Here is a 21412-nt window from a genome sequence, read left to right on the forward strand (position 1 = left end):
ATGGCTGGCCACATACAGTTCAGCTTTTGTGTGTCAGTGGGGAAGGGGTAATTTAGCCTCCCACAGACAGTTCATTGTAATGTAAAGCATAGTTAGGCTGCAGGCTCCTCCTGATTGTGTGTGGTTGTGTGTGTGTGTGTGTGTGTGTGTGTGTGTGTGTGTGTGTGTGGTGGCGGCGACGGGGGGTGGCGACGGTATAGGTGGGGGTGGAAAAGAATAGAGAGGTGTGACCCTGATCTGAAAGCTGAAAGGCAGTGGGACATTTGAGCTCTCGCATATTGCAGAGGGGATGGAACAATAGACACTACTTCCTCAGGAAGAGACTGAAAGAGAGAGAGGAGAGAGGGAGGCAGAGGTGGCTGGATTGAAAGGGGAACACGTCTTAGATAGATAGATAGATAGATACTTTATTGATCCCCAAGGGGTAATTCAAGTTCTTGTTAGCGTTTGGCTGCGATCTAGGTTTTGAAGGTGATCTTGGCGATCTGTGTTCTGTGGTGTTTTGTCTAACTTGTCCACTGGTTGACCTGTGCTTGTTGGTGTGTCTGGTGACTCGTGGCATGTTGCTGAGAGCCACCCTGTGAGTGGTGTGGCGACTAGTGTCTCGTCTAAGCCTTGTGGCCTTCTTCCTCCTCCTCTTTTCAGGGACGGACAGGAGTGAGCAGCACCTCTTCAGAGGACATGGACTTACGGGTGGGAGACAGAGGTATGTGCTTCTTTTTCTCTTTCTGTCTCTCTCTCTCTCTCTGCCTCTCACTCTCTCTTTCTTTCTCTCTCTCTCTCTCTCTCTCTCTCTCTCTCTCTCTCTCTCTCTCAAAATCAAATCAAATCAAATCAAATCAAATGGTGCTTTATTGGCATGAATGAATAAAGTCAAAGCTACAGGTATAACATGTTAATAATCAACTTTAACATTAATATTGGTATAGAGATAAAATAAATAATGAAAGGTAATAGCTTCAGCACTAGTGCTATACTGTAGAAAAGAAAAGATAAAAAAGAAGTGATATCTTTCTCTGTGCCCAGTCCACAGCACAGGACAGATACAGACAGCACAGAGAAAGAACTGTTTTTCTCTTTTTTTGCACACACACACATGCACTCTTTTACAGCTTGTACAATTTTACCACATGTGCTGTGTGTGTGTGTGTGTGTGTGTGTGTGTCGTGCGCCGTCTCCTTCTCCAGGTCTGTCTTCACTAGAGACCACTTCTCTGCGTGACCGGATGGCCAAGTACCAGGCTGCAGTTTCTAAACAGGATTCACCTACCCCTTCACGCACAGTAAGTGTGTCTGTGTGGGTGTGCGTGTGTGTGTCTGTGTGTTCCCATCGTCAACACTGACAATATCTGGTGGTGTTGACAGCTTTAACTGGTTGCTTTAAACATTAGATTTTTTCCACTCATTTGTTCATGAGAACCATCCTTCATGTGCAGGCAATTTGTACTCATGACAGTCAATCTGTACTCATGGTCCTCTGGCTCTGACTAAAAGTCTCTTCAAATAGCTCCACTGTCATCATAGTAGATGTTGTTGGCACCTAGAGCCACCATCACATGCAAGAACTTGAGAAGTGGCTAATTGAGTGAGTGTCGTCTTGGACACTTAAGGGGGATGAGGACAGAGTGGACTGTTCTTAATCCATGTGCCAACAGGCCTTGATGCTTACGTAGCACTTTTTTAACTTATTATTCATTTGAAGATTATGATGAGATTGAATATGGAGGCTTTCCCAAAGTCTGTATATGTATGATTGATGTATACAGCACTTCCTCTTCCATGTTTCTCAGGAAATAGAGGTTTGCTGGGGACTGTAGTTTTCTCTACTCTGCCACTCTCTGTGTCCGTTAGGGCTGCTATTTTGCAGCAAGTTCTGTTTACACCCAACCACAGCCACAGGCCCCCGCTAAACACACACAGAGCTGTGATGCAACACACATGTGTGTGTGATCTGGACTACCGTTATTCACCTTAGGGGTGTGTGTGTGTGTCTTTGTCTTTGTATTTGAGCTGATGTGTGTCCTGGGGCTGGTGTTATTTTAAATGTCTGTTTCAAAGTCTGTGTGTATATACACTAGGCGTCTTCATGACGATTCGATACGATATCGATTTCTTAAGCCAATGATTCGATTATTTTCGATACTTCAGAATTCCCCACGATACAATTCAATACTCAATATTTTTCCATGATATCTATAAAGTTTCAAATAAATCAACAAAAGTTCGGAATGTAGGAGCAGGTATCTAAAGCCTTCGTTCTCTGCAACATAATACAGCCTCATGTCTTTGCATATAAAAAAAAAAATGCAATGGCCTTGCAAAGTGCTCGACAACTTTTGAGTGAAAAACGTTGTCAGTGATGTGGCAGGCTTGGAAGCCTGTGCTCTCGCCTTCAATACCATAGCGCCTTTTCAGGTGTGCGGATAGATTTGACGTAGCCGCAGTATCTTCTCTCACACTGACAGTCTTTCTCTTTGCAAACGGCAACATCTCTTACCACTGCTTCATCTGTTTTTCTGAAGCCAAAATACTTCCACACCTATGACTTGACGACAATTGGAGTGTGTAAAATGTCACTTTCATTGCCAGATCGCTCTTACGGTACAATCGCTCATGAAAGTCAGACTCAACAAAACAATAATGTGTGAAACGTAAGTAACGAATGCGTCTGAAGTGGTGTGAAGTATAAGTGAAGTAGAAGACAATAATAAGGTTAGCGCCACCCGCAGCTTAGGAGTAGGTAGTGCGCTTACATCGGAGACATAGACAGAAAAAGAAAGGTCGGAGCTGATGCTGAAAATAGATAGGCGAACAAACAGGCGGCAAAATAAACACATTAATCGATACTCTTGCGGATGCATTGAATCGTCGGCTGCATAATCGATGCATCGATACGATTCGATTAAAATTTACACCCCTAATATACACACGTGCCAATGTATGTAAATGTGGTCATGTGTGGTTTATGTTTCCTTGAATGTGTGTGGGTAATGGGTCTTAGCATGTACATATTTGTATAGTTATACCAATGTGTGTACGTGTGTGTGTCTGTAACTTTACTGTCTATGCAAGTGTGTGTTAGCTGTGCTTTTTGTGTGTGTGTGTCAATGTCAATTTATTTGTATAGCACGTTTAAAAAGCAACAACATTTGACCAAAGTGCTGTAAAAATAAAATAATAGTAAAATAATAATATAAAATAATAATACAAAGTAGATCCCTGATCAAAGCAATAATGATAACAATACGAATATATACACGGTAATAATCTAAAATCTAAAATATGGTAATGGTGTGTGTGTGTGTGTGTGTGGGGGGGGGGGGCTGACTGTCTCCTATTTCAGACTACCTGCCATAAAATGCCCACAATGCACTGGGGTCTCTCTCACCAGCTGATTCATTGAGGCTCAATTGTCCACACGGAGACGCTTTTTGGGTTAAACGCAGAGGTTTTGCTTCGTCTTGGCTGAGTGTCCAAACGAATCCTGGAAACGCACTGTCCGAAACCGCACTTTTTTTAAACCTGGTTCTAGAGTGGAAAAATCTGAAACCTTTTGAATTCGTTTGGACAGCGAAACCACACATCCTACTTCCGTATCAATGATGTCATCGCCACACCTCAGCTGCCCTGGACTTGACACTTATAGTATTGCCTAACAATACTAGTTTTCATACATGACATTACCTACGATTAAACTCCGTAGGATAAATATCACAACTGGTGCTGCGCAGCGCCGATAGCTTATGACTTGGTGGACTAAACACTGTTTTTCCCGGTGTTTTTTTATGCATTCTAGCTACTGTCAGTGACGCGAGAGAACTTAAGTTATTAGGAAAGTGCGGTGTAAGTTTACATTAATTTGTGCATAGTGCCGGTGTCATTCATTTATTTTACATGTCTTACAACATAAATAAATGCATTCATAGTGAAGTCAGATATGAGCATACAAACACGCTTAGAACTCATGTTAAGCCTATAGATGCGCACTAAATGCGAATGCGATTTGATGCAAGCAAAAGTATCGACTGTTAATAACAAAGGTATATAGCAATATTATAAATGTGGCGATGGAATAGCCTAGAACTTGGGTACGCCTAGCCTTTGCACTTGCGGTGATAACCAAAACTAATGTGAATCGCGGACTATCCTACAACCAAAGAAGGAGATTATTTTTACCTGCGTTAGCCAAATAAAGGACGGGACTGCACCGTTCACAAACCGTAAAAATTAAGTTTATTAGTTTTACAGTTGACTACAGTTGACAATTCACTATAAGTCCACACAAACAATTCTGGTTTCCTTGCACTAGCCAGTTTTGTCGTAGCCTACTCTGTCTGTTGTATGGCCTAAGCAGTGCGCAAGCTTTGGTCAATTTCTGTAACAAACAGTGCCACCTATAGGCCTGGGATATGAAGTAATGTGTTGAGTGGTGTTGAGATGGATCCGTTTGGACGCAAATATTCTTGATACAGTTCCAGGGAAGACGGAGGAAAAAAAGGTCGGTTTGGTACGTGTGGACTAGGCCTAAATCTGACATCCTGATAGAGTAGCTCTGTGACTTTAACACAGACCAGATCCCTTAAATACACAAAAGCCAAGCCAACCTAAAGACAAGCTTTATTAAAATACGACACTAACTGCTAGCAGTTACTTTACACCAGTTGTGTTTTGGGATAAAGCAGTTATGCGAGCTGGTGATTTAGTAGCTTGTTTTTTGATTTTGGTTTTTTGACACTTCATACCGTTTTTTTGAATAATAGTTAGAAGTTTCTGTCTTGTGGTCTTTCATTGGTCTTACACTTTTTGTGGTCTATAATGATTGTCTTCTTTATATAATACAATCTTGTACCATTATAAGTGCACTGTATTGCCTTTATGCGTATACAGGGAAGTGTCAGAAAAAATAATACCTTTGAATGTCAGCCATCAGCAGAATAAGATTTGCAGCTGTCTGTGCAGATCCACTTAAACTCCTCGAAGTTTCTGCTGGCCAAGTCGTCTTTCTGGCACCTCCACCTGAGCTAGACAACTAAGCTCCAACGAGAGGAGGACTCGCCTGCTGTGACGCCTCTGCCACCAGAGGCTAAATCCACTGATTTAGGATCAGGATTTCAGTGCTAACATGCTAAATCTCCCCTATCCCTCCAGAACAGCCAATCAGAAGTGGAGAGCAGTAGTCCAACCACCGACCACAAGGAGAATGTGCCTCCTGGCAGTGTGGGAGCTGGAGTGGTCAGTACCTGTGTGTGTGTGTGTGTGTGTGCATGTGTGTGTGTGTGTGTTTCTCATATGTTTCATATATGCTGCCCTGTGAGCTGAATTATCTGCTCTGGATTTCACACCAAAGAACAGTTTATGTCTCCATAATATGTTTTATGGCTAAAGTTGTGGAGGCGTTCTTTAGCAAAACAGCAATTTCTTTTTTTTATGTCTCTCTCTTCCCCCTCTCTCCAACATACAGAGCCTGTTCTCCGAGGTCAGTGGAGCCAAAACTAATGGTGAGTAGGGTTCCCACTTCCATACACAGAGATAGACAGACATACAGACACACAGAAACACAGACACAGTAATTTCCCGTGTATTAGCCACATCGTATATAAACTGCATGATGGTGTTTTATCCAAATAAAAAAAAAAACATGTATTGATTGGGCCGATGTATTAACCACCAGGATTTAATGAATCATAATCAGATCAGAAGGAAGAATATATATATATATATATATATATATATATATATATATATATATATATATATATATATATATATATATTCTTCCTTCTGATCTGATTATGATTCATTGGCATTGAAGATTTCATTAAAATCTTGAAACTATGACAGTTAATGAATATCAGCTACCCTGTTGACTTCCTCAGCTATGAGGTTAATAATCACAGGGGGATGGGCTTTAAATAGAAATACATATACATATACATATATATATTAACCATATATATGGCCAATGAATCATAATCAGATCAGAAGGAAGAATATATATATATATATATATATTCTTCCTTCTGATCTGATTATGATTCATTGGCCACGGTGGTTAATATATAAATGTATATGTATATGTATTTCTATTTAAAGCCCACCCCTGTGTATTAACCTCATAGCTGAGGAAGTCAACAGGGTATCTGTGTCATAGTTTTGAAGATTTTAGAACGCTTAAGATCTATGGTTTCAGCCGACTCTCATAAACTGGGGTCAAAGTTCAGGAGAGGAGGGCACTGGGTTCAATTGTGACTCAGCACGCAAAAATGCCAGAGGGAGGTAGAGTTTCTCCTGAAACAGAACAAACACTGTTGTCTCTTCAGACATTAGCCAGTGGAGCCGTGTCCTTGTACCCAGTAGAGACTGCCTCACCATAAAGATAAAAATAACTTTTGTTTTAATGGCCCTGTGTAATTTGTTAGACTGTTGAAATGGTGTTTGACCTGCTTTGATGGTACATTTTTGGGGTTATGTCTCCCCCTGCTGTCACGTTGTTGTAATAGCACTTAATGGCTTTTTCCCCTCTTCTTTGTTGGTTTGCTTTAGGGGTGCGAGTTGACACTCCAAGCTCCAGCAGTGGAAGCCCAGGCTCTACAAACAGTGATGCACCCAAGGCAGCCAGAGTGAGTGCTGTGCTGTTCAGACACTAGTATTAGCTCAGGAAATCCACACATATAAAGAATTCACACCATTAAAGTATTGTTAGTATTACATTTATTTAATACCATGAAGTATTAAAGAAATGTAAGTTGCCATGTTCAATACTTTTTTCCTGTGTCATTCCACTTTATTACACATAACTTTATTTATGGACTTTAATGGTTGGATTAAATTAAATGTTGCTGCATTCAACACTTAATATTTATTGTGCATGTTTGCATATGGGCCACGTGAAATGAGTCCAGACTAAATGAGTCCAGTTCAACAAAATAAACAAAATGGGTTTTTTGGATATTCATAATCCACAGACTTTAGGGTTTAAAACAAGGGGTCATTTGTTCAATTCCATTTAGCCAACCCAGAGATATTGGCCAAAATGTGAAAGCTATCCTCATTTCAACAACAAAAACAAAAAAACAAGTTTTGAGAAAATCAGCCTCTCCTCTCAACCAATCACCACAAGACTATTCATCCTGATAAAGTTCCTTTTTCCTTTGGAATTAAAATAGCCCCTGTGCTGTTGCTGTCAATCTCTTTTGTACCTTCCCCAAAGAAATTCTTAGCCAAAGATTGAATTGCTTCAGAATCCGAAAAGATCCGAACTACACAGTGCAGCTTCTGCTTCATTCACGCAGGCGGTAAAACTCGTGAGGCATTCATAGTTAACTATAACTTGTGGGGTAGCCTGTAATGTTCGATCAACTTCTGAAGACGACAAGGACATCAATAGCCTAATACTTTAATGCATAGCCTAATGTTTTTGTTTTTAAATAGGCCGCCAACTCCTAAACATATTGAATTGGGTGCAGTCTCCGTGTGGAATCTTGTCAGCAACAACTGTATGTTTAGGTTCGTTGAGTAGGTAGGTTAGGTTGCTGTTTCTCCTTCTAAATCTCTTGGCTAAAATAGACATTTTCTTCAAAATAATTACGAGTGGATAGCCTATTTATGATGACTTCTGGAAGAGGCCAAATGCCAAAACACAAAGTTATCAGACCTGTCCTCACACAGAAAGCATCTGAACGAGAAAGAAAAACGTCAAGTTTTTTTATTCAAACTTTAATGCGTAGCCTACACATTTGGCCTTTAAAATCATATGTCTAGGTCGTTTTACAGTAAGATACGTTTATGAGTGATAGATAAGAAGTAAAGGAATGTGTTCGTGGTGAAATTAGAAAATGATTAATTTTGTCATTTTTCGATCCTCTCTGCATTCAAATAGCTATATTTCGAAATGGATTTCCGTGACACTGGACTCATTTTGTCGTGGCACGCCTCATATACTTTTAATTTATATTTCAAATTCAATTAAATTCACTGTTAATTTATTTTTAAGTTTAGAAAAGTGGATGCTGTTTCCATATTCACTGAGTAATCATGTGATCTCAACATTGACAAACAGCCCTTATTTGAATGTTTGTGTGTGTGTGTGCGCATCCGCTTGACCCACAGAAGTTCTTCCTGCCTGTGAGGGAGACGTGTGTGTCATGCTTGAAGACGGTGTATCCTCTGGAGAGACTGGTAGCCAACCAGCAGATCTTCCACAACAGCTGCTTCCGCTGCACCCATTGTAACACCAAGCTCAGGTGAGCCGCTGCCCTTCAGACATCTCTCAGCACCCCACTTAGAAAGTAACAGAAATAACAATTTTGTAAAGTCATGCCATTTCACCTTTTGACAATTTGTAAATTATCTCGTATTCAGTCAACATTTATAGTCAATTATTCTGCACAACAGACTTTTTTGAAGGATTAATTACATCTACATTGTATAGACCCTTTTACTGCATACATTCATCGCAAGTATGAGTGCGCATTTTGGCAACAGAAGTGATGTGCTACCCCATTCATTCAGACCATAGAATTTATTATAGGAGTAATCAGCACTCTCTGTAAAATACCAGGACTTAGGTATTTGTTTGCTTCATATTTGGGGCAGTCGTGGCCTACTGGTTAGGGCTTTGGCTGAAGTGCCCTTGAGCAAGGCACTTAACACCTCACTGTGTGCTGAGTGTGTTTCACTAATTCACGGATTAGGATAAATGCAGAGACCAAAAATTTCCCTCACGGGATCAAAAGAGTATATATACTTATACTTTGATGGAAAACCCACACAGTAGTTGTGGAAACTTCAATGTTTTCAACATTGATTTAGAAGTGTAACTAGACAAACTAGATAAACAAAATGTCCAGTTGTTGCGTGTTTAGGTAGTTTTTGCGATCCCTTTGCATAGCTTGACAAACTAACCAACTCCGCCATACCTCTGTTTCCAAAATGCACGCACAGTCATCACTGTTTACAAACTCTAAAAGGGTCTATTGGTGTTGTTTTGCTGTATTTTAACTACTCCATTCCTCCCTCTACTGGTCAGCCTGGGCAACTACGCCTCTCTGCATGGGAACGTCTACTGCAAGCCCCACTTCAGCCAGCTCTTCAAGGCCAAGGGCAACTACGACGAGGGCTTTGGCCACCGGCCCCACAAGGAGCTGTGGACACCAAAGGAGGGCGAAGAGGGGTATGAGGAGGCCGAGGAAGGTGGCAGCAGTGCGGAGCGTCCGAGAGAACCGCGCCCTACAGAGTTCCCCACCACCAGAGCAGACCAGGCCTCCAGCACCTCTATCTCTAAGGCCACGACTGACACCAGCCCGGTGGTGGAGGAGTCCCCCTTGGCCAAGGTCACCGAGCTGGCCGCCTCGCTGGAGACTCGGGCCCAGCGAGGGGCCTTCTCCGAGAGGCCGGCTGCGGCTGCCTCCGGTGCTTCCCCGACCGCCTCCGCCGAGACCCGGAGGTTGAAAATCGCCTGGCCCCCGCCCTCCGAGGTCACTGGGGCAGGCAGGGGATCGGGCGTGGCAGCTGCGGAGGGAGAGCTGTCCGGCGTGGTCAAGCCATTCAGGGGCAAGTGGCCACCGGATGGCGAGACGCTCCAATCAGCGGCCAGCCCCGAGCGCGCTGAGCTCAAGAGCCTGAGACGGACCTCCTCGCTGAAGGAGCGCTGTCGGCCGTTCTCGGTGGCGCCCAGCCTGAGCTCGGCCAATCAGAAGTTGGAGCCGCCGCAGCGACGGCCCCTGCGGCGGTCCCTGGAGAGGCGCAGCTCGCTAGAGGAGCTGCGGTCAGTGCGCGGCGACCGCTTCGCCGAGCAACAGAGGGACGAGCAGGAGCGCGAGGAGAGGGAGGAGAGGAAGACGAGTAGAAAGAGGGAGGAAGAGGGAGAAAAGAAAGAGGAGAAGGCGACAACGAGAGCCGGAGGGCTGCGCAAGAACTCCGGGGACGTGAACGGAAATCTCTCTGACGAAGAGGACGAGGGGCGTCCATCAGCAAGACGAGAGGAAGAGGAGGACAGGAAGAGGCAGACACCCTCTGCGGGCGCACCGATGTGCCAGAAGCCTCCGAGGGATGAGGAAGAGGAGGAGCGGGAGGCGGAGGAAGAGGAGGCGGAGGAGATGGAGTCCCTGCCCAGCCGCCGCAGTGCCTCCCCAGACGTGTCCACGTCGCTGTCCCCCGGCGCCGGCACCAAGACCGACCGCTCGTCCCAGGACGTGGGCTTCTGGGACGGGGAGGAGGCTGAGGCCGAGGAGGAGCTCACCGTGGAGGAGAGGATCAAGAAGAACCGCTACTACGACGACACAGACGAGGAGGAGCTCGTCTGAGCCGAGCAGAGACTCTCTCTCTCTCTCTCTTTCTTTCTTTCTTTCTTTCTTTCTTTCTTTCTTTCTCTCTCTCTCTTTCTTTCTCTTCTATCGCTGAAAATCCTTCGAATGTCCTTTTCTTGAGGTATGCATAAAACATGACAAAAACATTATCATTAGTGTTTCACATGGTACCAATACATTCCACTTTTCTTTACCTGTAATGCATTTTTGTTTTTTGTTTTCCGTTTGTTGGATTGGACATGCAGAGACAATTCAAAGAGTTGTCCCGCTGTTTTCTGTCTCGCGTCCTGCCTCAGGAGTGTTGTTTAGCCTTTTTCACATGTCTATGCCAGTTTTTTGAAACCAAGCTGTTCCCAGTGAGTCTAACAAATACTCAACAAATGAATTGCTTGGTACATTTTTTTAGTATAATTTCTGTTTCAGGCTGAATAAAATCCAAAAAGGCATATATTACTGGATAGCCATTATGTTATTGCACATGATTAAATCACAGTAAAGGGACATCACCTTATAATGAACTGGACCCACAGAAATCTTTGTAGTTATCATGAATAACACCAAGATGTTCTAGAAGAGAATGATGGAGGTGAGAGAGTGAGAAAGAAGGATGGAAAAGTATCCCATTTCTATATCCCTTTCAGATGGAGGGAGAGGGCAGGAATGGCCGTAGTTGGAGGCTATGTGTTGAAAGCTTAATTGAAACGCTACGGTTTGTCCCTGATCAGTCTGGCTGGAAAAGCACATGGGGAAATGCATTGTCCCAGCTCAGGGCACCAATCAGATCAGCAGTGATTTTGAAAATGGACACAATGCAATGAGAACTTATTCCAGTTTCAGATTAACACCTTTCAGTGGAAAGATTGTATTGCGTACTTGGACCAGGGTGATTTCTGTCAGCCTTAAGGAAAAGCCACTAATGGCGGTGAAACTAGATGCTCTCGTAACTTTTGGCTCTAGTTGCTTGGAGCCAGTCCCGTGTGTGCATCAACACTTTCGGCAGGACACTATGCAAGGCACTTGGTCAGTTTACCTCACCTCAACTGTAACTGGAAAAGCGAGTCGAGCTGACTCCCGCAGATTTGTTAATCTGGTTGGGATTGGGATTTGGGAGTGGTGTGTTGCCAGTTCTGTCACCCCTCTTGGATTGCAAGGGGGTGCGATAGTCCAGGACGTTCCTAGAATAGACTGTGAAGTCAGTCAGTACTTTCTGCTGCAAGTATACCACTCAAACCACTTCAATCAAATTAAATGTCACTCACCCTGTTACTTGACCTATCAAGCCCTATACAGAAGGGGTAGAGGCAGTGTAATGTGCATGACCTGGCAACCACTGCTAATTCCTGATTATCTATCTCCATGCACACAACGCTTCAGGTTGATTTAAGCGTAGTTTGTTTTTTAAATGAGATTGATTTAAGCTGAGTTTTAATATCATTTAATACTAGAAATGGTGTGATGCAACTGGTGGGACTGTTAGTGTGTGTGCGTGTGTGTGTGTGTGTGTGTCTTGTTTCCCTTTTTGTTATAGTCTTATGCGCTGCCCATTAAACACATAAAAGATTTGGAAAGAAACACTTTTGTAATGGATTTAAGCAAATTATTCAAACTGATTTTTACCCTTTTATGAAAATACATTTTATATTTTTTTTTTTTGAGAGGACCAAAAAGACGTACGTTTTTTGGAATTTTGAATGTTTAAGGTGACCAAAGTGTAACGATATTTCAGAAATTTAATAAATACCCTATTATTGATACTATTCATTGTCCCTTCTCTTTATTCTACCTAGGAGCCAATCTCACCAGCACATTAAATGGTTCTGTTTTCAAGGAATCATCTCATGTCCTCCTTCAGTTACAGTAGATCATCTATTCACATATCTATTTCACATCCTCATCTGTTAACATCATTTGAAAAGTATGTTCTAAACTACTTGGCAGACAGGCTAGTTTTATCTGTTCATGCAGGCCCAAGAAAATAATCCTGTTTATGCAGGTGGCACATTAACTCCCCAAGTCTCTTGAAATGTAAACAACAATATTTAGCTGGCTCTTGAAAATGTCACAGGGATTTTCGAATAGCAAGGTCTTGAGGGATGGTGGGGGCAGGAGATTCAACTTGAGGCGGGGTTCTCATATGTTTGGCCAGCAGGTGGCGACCTTGAGCCGTCCCCTCCACTCAGCCATCTTTGCTTTTGAGGAACCGAGTGATAGAATGCGCCCAGGGCTCGGCTGTGCTGTGTTTTCTCTCTTGCGGTCAGGTTGCCGCGGCGAACTGGCTTAATTGAGAGCTGACTTTGTCAAAGGTGATATAGACACACAGAGTACTGAATTTCACACTGTGATATTTTCTCTTTTCTTTCTTCTCCATCACAAACATAAACCTTTGGGAAGAGCAAAAATTGATGGAGTGAGGAAACCACCTCACAGTTTCCTGTTAAATTCAGAGAGGATTTGTCCTCAATTGTACTGTGTGTGCCCTACCAGCCAACCTTCAGGAACTTTGGAGAAACACAATGGTTCAAATCAGACAGAAAACACTGCGGGTGTTTATGAGTGAGAATGGGCACTTTTGATCATTTTAACATCAAATGGGGGGGAAAGAGACCATATGGAAAAAATCATCAGAGACATGAAAAGAATTAGGTTGTCAGGTGTGGTGCGGTGAGTAAAAATGAAAACAGAAAGACTGCTGAGAACAAATGGGGTCTGCTAATAAGGCTTATCTGAAAGGAAACAACCTGACAGTGTGGCAAGTGCTAGACAGTACAGTAATTTCTGTACAAAGCCCCAACGCCCATCTTTTCTCACCACTGTTCTGTTTAGTGAGGCTGATTTTATCATATTTGAATGGATAGGGTGCTGAAGATTGGTGTCACTGTAAAGGTCCCATAGATCTCTATCTCAGTAGCACTGCCTCTCCCTCTGTCTGGCTCGGACTTGCTTTTGTTATTTCAACAGAGTATGAGAGAGGGCGTCCCGCAGGGCTCTATTCTGGAACCACAACTAATCAATGACAGGTCAGTATTTCAGAGTTCCATTTTGCAATGATGAAACTGATGGTTTTATGGGGCAGACAAATCCTCTCAAACTCTTCCAGTCTCATGAAATGAAATAATGTGTGCCTAGAATCCGGATCCTCGTTGTTTATGGGCTCTCTCTCAGTTGCCTGTCTCATTCCCTGACCACCCACCTTATGTCTTGTTTCCGCTTTCTAACACTGAAACTCTATCCTCTTCGAATTCCCCCCGAGTTTAATAAAAAAGTCTGTGAACTCAGAGATGTTTTTCTCAATATCTAATCCCTCAGGTCAGAGAAAGAGGAGGGGAGGGCGTCCGTGTGATAATTTCATGTAGCTTCACAGCAGTAAAACAGCACTATTCAGCAGTAGTTTAGCAGGTGTCAGGCAATGGCAAGAGTAAAGGGAACCATATATCTCACAGGGACAAAGTGAGATCCCCTTGAACTATGTGGCAGGATGAATAAATAGACACATGGTCAAAATTAGTTATTCATTCAAGTTCAATGTAAGCCCTTAGATAATGAGTCCATTACAATACTGGAAGATAAACATGTACATTAAAATTAGCAACTCACTTACAACACAAAAGATCAGCTCCTTCAAGATGCAGGTTGTTAATGTTTGAGCTTAACAGACAATCAAATTGCACTACTCACTTGTGTACTCCTGAGTTCACATGCTGATTGTCCGGAATTGTTTATCATTTATTCCAAGCCACAGTTTGTTTCTCATTTACAGGATCAAATACATGAAGGGTTGTTTTGTTTTATTTGGACAGATACAGGACTGTGCAAGGCAAAAACTGTATTGGATTAGAATCATGGATTGTACCTTAAGTTGAAGATTGAAAAAGATGTTCAGCGGTGAGGAATAACATTTGCTGATTATTTTTTATTTTCATTGGAGTGCTGCCCTCTCCAAATCAAATTGCAGTCATCCAGGTCACTGGGCAACCAGACTCAACTGGATCAGACAAGAGCTTAAAAATGGATTCTCAATTTTTAAAGCTCATCACCTACACATACATTCTGCCGTTACACTGTCAAACACTCTCTCAACACCAAACCTAGTCAAAATGGACCAAAAAACCTTCCCAAAACATTATACTTTGCATTGTTAAGTGTGTGTGTGTGTGTGTGTGTGTGTGTGTGTGTGTGTGTGTGTGTGTGTGTGTGTGTGTGTCTGAAATTCAGTACTGATGTGGAGGTCAAAAAGACAGTGGTAAACATCTGAATAGGCCAAATATTTCTCTGTGTGAGGTTTCTCTGTGGTAATTTGTTTATCACTTTGGATAAAACAAAAATTTAATGTGCATTCGTATGAACCCTGCACAAATAAACAGGCTATGAAGTTCCGCCAATGATCACTTAAAGTGTCTGTGGCTGATGTTTGATGAAGTTTTGTGATGAAACGGTTTTATGACCCAGCTTCAGAAGTGTATCCCATAATTCACATTAGTCAAACAGAGTAAGGGATGAGACAGATGAGTGATGGACGAAGCTTTATGAGTAGCATTCTACTGTAGCCCCTGAATGAGATGATTGTGTAAGTCCAGAAAGACAAGACACATTTACTTCCTTCTAGGTCCCTCTAGACAAGGAAGTCCAGACAGTCCTTCTTGTCAGAAACAGAAATGAATAGTGAGCACGCATCTTTGGTTTTCTTTTTCTTTTGTTTGAGTGGTGATTCAAAACATTTTTGGGTGGTCTCAAATTGAGTGGAGAGGCTATCTCTGCACAACGATGCCATTGTTCAATGCCACCGAAAATAGCAGCGAAAATGTTGAAATATTCATAGACAATAGTGTGACTGTGTCACTGATCAGTCTGAGGACACAAAGACTGGTGTTGTGATTCACAACTACTCAGCAGGGTATTGCCATAATGTAGACACTATGATCAATCATAAGGCAAGCATGACCAGTACCAATGGAGGTGAACTCGAACAACCCAGCACCAATACTCAGCCTCTCTGACAGCCATAGAGGATTATTTTTTTTGGTGGGGTAACTTAATATCTTGCGCCAGCTCTTGAAACCAGTCAGATTGAGTTGAAACGAGTCTTGACGTCAGAGTCCTAACAGCCAGCTTAAGTTGTGAAAGAGTGTAAACAATCAAGTCAACTAAGCATCGTTTACTCAGTTGGGGTGAAAGAGAGCAATCAAGTAACAATTAAGTAACAATGAAGGTTAGCCATACCACAAAAGTATCGGTGATGGCACAATGTGGTTGTGTAACAGACCCTACAGTAAATCTGTGGAGGCATAAGGTGTGTTGCAATAACAGGCTTATGAGCATTTATTAACAAGGTGAGAGTGGCTTTGCTGATGTGGACCACCACACCATAAAACAGGTCTCCACGTAATTATTACTATTCACTCACTTCTCTTTCTCTCTCTCACTCTCTCTCTCTGTTCTTTCCAATTTACCTTTCCATGGCATGTCCTACGGCTCTTTGATCATCTGTCTTCTCTCTGTTCAGTGCTGCTCTTTGAATGAAGCTTTGAATGTAAAGCACACAGCTCTATGTCCAACAAATCCTGAGGCAACAAAGATTCCCTGTGCAGCTGAGAGCTTTATTTTCCATGAGTATTGTTAATCAGCCAACCTCAACATCTCCCAAACCAGTCCTCAGACTACAGGTCCAAGTGTTGAGGGAAAAAGCAACTCATGTACTTCCGTTTCAACACCATCTATCACAAAGATGCAATGCAATTTGACCAAATGCGCCACAATCCAGGTCATGTGGTACAGTTCACCACAATGATAATGTCCTGATTATTTAATCTATGCATTCTTGGTTCCAAACCTAAACTCATTCACTACTTTACTGTGGGATCCGTGGATGCAGGCCAGAAAAACTCACCACAACTGAGTCTGCAGTTCATTTCACAGTTAGTTAGACAGCCTACACCGACCGGAGGCCTGGTCGCTCATATCTTTCTTAAGGAAGTGAGCGAGAGTTGAGTCATGCCCACCAGGGTTTCCCATCACCAGGGTTACATAGACTGGCGTGCCACACACGCACACCTAACAGTATGGCAGTCATTAGGAACAAAGACACCCATTGTGAAACGCTGATACCATCCCAACAGGCACATATTAGGGAGAGGTGTGTCATTATTTATCCCCTATGTGGCAGGAGGAGAGAGGGGAGATAAGTGGGAAGGGGGAGAGCGGGATGGAGGAGGGAGGTGGATGGTGGAGTGTAAACACACAGGCATGAATGCACCGTGATGGTGACGGCACTCTCAAGGCAGGCTCAGCCTTTATCAACAGTGGTGGTGGTGAGGGAGGGGTGTGGAGGGGATGAAATGGGTGAGTGGAAGATGATGATAAAAAAGTGGCCATAAAATGTGAAGACGACACCGAGACAAGAGAGTGTGTGATAAGAAGAGCCTTTCAACTGCTTCAATTCCAGTATGAAAGGGTGATTCACTCTCACGGTGTACTTAAAACTTAGTTACCTCATGTAAGGGTAAATTGTTTTTTCCTATTTTCTTTTTTGCAGATGACACTTTGTGTTAGTGTATTGGCTTTGAAGATGTTTTGGTTGGTAGACTGCTGTGCATGCAAACCTCTGGAATGGGTCCCAATAAGTCAGATTTATGAATCACAGAGAAATATAATTTGGTAGAACCTTACGTGGTCATAATTGTTACAGGGCCACAAAGATGTATCCAGATAGATAGATAGATAGATAGATACTTTATTGATCCCCAAAGGGAAATTCAAGGTCTCAGTAGCCTCAGACATCACACACACAACATGCACTTACAGGGCTGGGACTGGCCTGTGTGCTTGGTAAGGTGCTCAAGAGAGTGAGGTCTAGAGACCAGCATAAATAATATGGACAGATAAGAGAGTAATGTATAGTGTAGACAAGGTAATATAAAAACTATGTCAGTGCAAGAATAGGTTGAGGTGATAGGGTTACAGCCATTCAGTATTGTAGCAGAAGCCATTGGTCATGTCAAGTCAAGTCAGTTTTATTTGTATAACGCATTTAACATGCACAGAGTGCAACCCAAAGCGCTCCACATATAAGACATTGTCATTGACACATAGACTAACAAAGACAATAGCGAACGGAGACTGGATGATCGCCAGCCGCACCCGTGACACCAAGACATAGAATTACATTTAAGAAATAACAAACGCAAAAGATGCCGGACGGAGCGGCGTGTGTTAATGTGTGCTAATATAGCATGAAAAACAGTGTAGCAGTAGAACAGTAGTAAGACATTAGGCTGTGGACAGTAGTAAAACAGTAGTAAAACAGTAGTGGGCAGTCGGTACTCAAACATGGAGAGGGTAGAGAGGCAGACAGACTATGCAGAGAAGTCTATCTCTCCTCTTCCCTTAAGTGAAGCATTGAACAGTTCATTGGCCCTGGGGACAAATGACTTCCTCAGCCTTTCAGTTCTGCATGGCAGTGAGCTGATCAAGCTCTTTTGCTTTATAATAGTGCTGTGGAGTGGATGACATTCATTGTCCAAGTGGTTGATCAGTTTGCTCAGGGTCTTTTTATCTGATATTGAAGTGATGCACTCCAGCCCCCACGACAGAGCCAGCTTTCCTTACTAGCCTGTCTAGTCGCCCAGCATCCTTCTTCTTTGTGCTTCCTCCCCAGCATACCACAGCATAGAAGAGAACGCTGGCAACAACAGACCGGTAGAACATCCTGAGGAGCTTACTACAGACATTGAAGGACCGCAGCTTCCTTAGGAAGTACAGCTTGCTCTGCCCTTTCTTGTAGAGTGCTTCAGTATTTGCTGACCAGTCCAGTTTATTGTCCAGATGTAAGCCCAGATACTTGTAGGTATTTACCACCTCCACATTGACCCCATCAATGGAGACTGGTAGCAGAGCGGGCTTAGACCTGCGGAAATCCACCACCATCTCCCTGGTCTTCGAAGTGTTGAGTTGGAGGTGGTTGAGTTTGCACCATTGCACAAAGTTCTCCACCAGGCTTCTGTATTCATCCTCCTGCCCACCCCTGACACACCCCACGATTGCAGTCTCATCCGAGAACTTCTGCATGTGGCATTGTAGCAGAAGTCAGACGTGTACAAGGTGAACAGGACTGGAGAGAGCACAGTTCCCTGTGGAGCTCCGGTGCTGCTGATCACAATGTCTGAGAGACAGTTCTTCAATCTAACAAACATCCCCAGGGCAGTAATCCTTATCAGAATGAATTTGCTGGTTTGTGTGTGTGTGTGTGTGTATGTGTGTGTGTGTGTGTGCTTGTGTGCTCACATTCATATTTGAATCCATACATCTCCATACATATGTATACAAGTGTGTGCACAGTGTATTTGATTGCTCTGTGTATGTGTTTGTGACTATGACTATGCTTGACAAGCAGGATATTCCAATAATACTCAATACTCACAACTGTAACGTTTCTCTTTGTTTTTGTGTGCACAAAGTGCTATCATGCAGTCTTTGTCTCAGGGAGCCATCTCACCGTGCACGAGCCCTGCGGTAGCCTACATCTCACTGCGGTGAAGTACAAGGTTACGAGCACTAGATGGCTACGAGTACTAATAGGAATGCCATCATAGACAAGAGGCTTTCAACACTGTCTAGCCATTTAAATCACATTGGTAAAAAAAAAAACATTTTTCATCAGCTCGTTCATCAGATGGAAATTATTACCTACAATAGAGGGTTTTATCAGCTTCAGACACTATTGGAGAAGAATGGTATTTTAGTATCTCCCAAGATGAACTGCACCTTAAATCAAAAGCAGACATTATAGGGGTGTAACAGACACAGACACACCCAGACCCAGCCTTAAAGGGGGTCCTAGACATTAAATTGAGTCATGATAATAATGGATAACCTTAGGCACAAGATCTTGCAGCGCAGATCTGGCCGAATCTTACAATACAAACGTGCCTTGCGTTCAGCCAGATCTACACAACACTAGAATAAGTCCACTGATTTGACGCTACCGGAACATCAAGCCAGGCAATTTCCTTCTTTCAGATACAGGTCTATGTACACTTTCAGAGAAGTTTCAAATACTGTGGTTTGTCTGCAGGGACCCTCGCCACACTACCACTGAAGTGTAATTATATTTTGAACATCAACATAAAGTAGCGTTTCTTTTTTTAATGTGCTTTTTATGTGCAAAACTCCACCAATTTACGTAATTTTGCTCTCAATCATATGTAAATAAACCCTAGGTTGTTTTTACTCCGGAGTTACGCTTTAATGTTAGGGAGTCCCAAACTTTTTTTTTCTTTGCCAAAGAGAGAGTCCACTTTGGCAAAGAATTGTAACAAGCACTTCTTATTACACATGTACTAATGATCTGTAGGTACACAAAAATACATTATACGGACAACATAAGTGTGATCACTGTACTTCATTGTATAGATACACTGGAACAAGGACCCAGTAAAATAAAGTGTTACTGCTCATTGCATAATAGTTGCATAATACGGGTGTACTGATTGTTCAATGGGTGCCTGTTCTTAAGCTGTACATGACTTGGTTCAATTTTCATATCAATACATATAATTTATATTTAATTCTTTGCTCTATTTATTAATAGAAAGAAAAATGCTTTTTATGGCATCCCCAACCTTCGACTAAGCCCCCTTCTTGCCACATCAAGAAACGAGGCAAAATTGAGTTAGAGTGTGGTAGAGCCATAATATTGTTATTGGATGTTACCGGACCCCTGAGTCCAGGTGCCACAATTACCCATTTTTTTCCTGAAGGCATGTGTTGAACCGGCAGTCTTGAACATTCTCGGACACACTTCTAAATTTGACTTTGTGTACTTTGTACCTGGAGTGTTAAAGATGTCAGAGTGGCCTCAGCAGGTTTACAATGCCCTTCTCATTGTTTAATTTGACCAATGCATGAACGCAAATGTGTCTTTTGTACCCATTTCACTCCAAACCCCCAAGCCCCATTCTCACCCACTTAGGAGCAGTTAGTCTGTGCCATAGGTGTCACTTTTCTTAAATAAAAAAAAAAGAGAGGTGGGAAAAAGCTAAGTGGAAAAATACAATCTGTGGTAATGATGTGATCTTATCACAGGGTAAGGAGGAATCCTATTAAATGCGACCATGTACTGTGACTGCTGTGCATCTGTTATTTTGCGGGAACTGAACACTGAATACAACACTGACAAACTGACACATGGCAACGAAGTCAGAACGCCATGTGGAAACGTTTGCTTCTCGGAGAGATAGGCATCTGTTTGCATTGGGTCTCCTTCTTCAACAAACATTAGGATAATCACCCCGACAAAACAAAGCAGTCCGCCATGGACTCTCCACAAGTTCTTCCCAAATGAGCCACAGACTGACTAGTAAATAACCTTGTCCTTAACTTTAAGTATTTCTCAGAAGCAAACCCCTCTTTTTCATTGTCTGAATATACGTGTTTGAATGTCCTGTGGCACGCTTGGCCATCTGTCTTGCATTAAATGTTCTAACAAATGTGTATTTTTAAGAGGATGGCACCAACTGATGAGGATGTCTATGCATCTCTCTCTCTTCTCTCTCTCTCTCTCTCTCTCTCTCTCTTTCTCTCTCTCTCTCTCTCTCTCTCTCTCTCTCTCTCTTTCTCTCTCTCTCTCTCTCTACGTCTTTTTGTCTTCTCTTCTATTATTTGAGACCGGGTTGCTTGTGTGAATCACCTCTGTTAGAATTAATCTGCTGCTCATGTATCACATGTAGATGAAAGGCTGTCCTGTATCCTGTGTCAGTTCAGTACTGATTTCAAAATGATCTTACTAAAGCAGGCATTTCCTTTTTGACAGTCTGCCAAAACAGAACTCTGTTTCTACATCCATTTGGATACCAATGGTTTTCCTCCTTAGTAACACTATTACAACTCAAAGTAATTGACACCAGAGCCATGGAAAACCTCACACATGAGAACAGCCGATAATTAGATGCCGTAGGTTTGGCAAGCATTCCAATCATACTATGTTTGCCCATGGAGGTATAAACAAGATTTCTTTAAATGTGACTGCTATTTTTTGATAACTTAAACTTGTTGATAAAAACTCAGCAACACACCCAGCTCTAAATCATTGTCAAAGTCTATAAATCTGAATGG

General features: G+C 42.6%; 1 protein-coding gene across 3 annotated transcripts in view; it reads left to right on the top strand.

Moving 5' to 3' along the window:
- Positions 1–12063, top strand: part of LOC125301845 (LIM domain and actin-binding protein 1-like) — a 44562-nt gene extending 32499 nt beyond the window's left edge. For all 3 annotated transcript variants that reach the window (XM_048254650.1, XM_048254649.1, XM_048254651.1), the window contains exons 5-11: positions 646–706; positions 1188–1282; positions 5148–5231; positions 5461–5497; positions 6543–6619; positions 8109–8242; positions 9028–12063. In XM_048254650.1, the coding sequence (XP_048110607.1) occupies positions 646–706; positions 1188–1282; positions 5148–5231; positions 5461–5497; positions 6543–6619; positions 8109–8242; positions 9028–10303 (1764 nt within the window). In that variant the 3' untranslated portion in view covers positions 10304–12063. The remainder of the gene's footprint in view (positions 1–645; positions 707–1187; positions 1283–5147; positions 5232–5460; positions 5498–6542; positions 6620–8108; positions 8243–9027) is intronic.
- The last annotated feature ends 9349 nt before the right edge of the window (positions 12064–21412 follow it).

Source organism: Alosa alosa, chromosome 10 (assembly GCF_017589495.1).
Source record: "Alosa alosa isolate M-15738 ecotype Scorff River chromosome 10, AALO_Geno_1.1, whole genome shotgun sequence".
Lineage (NCBI taxonomy): Eukaryota > Metazoa > Chordata > Actinopteri > Clupeiformes > Clupeidae > Alosa > Alosa alosa.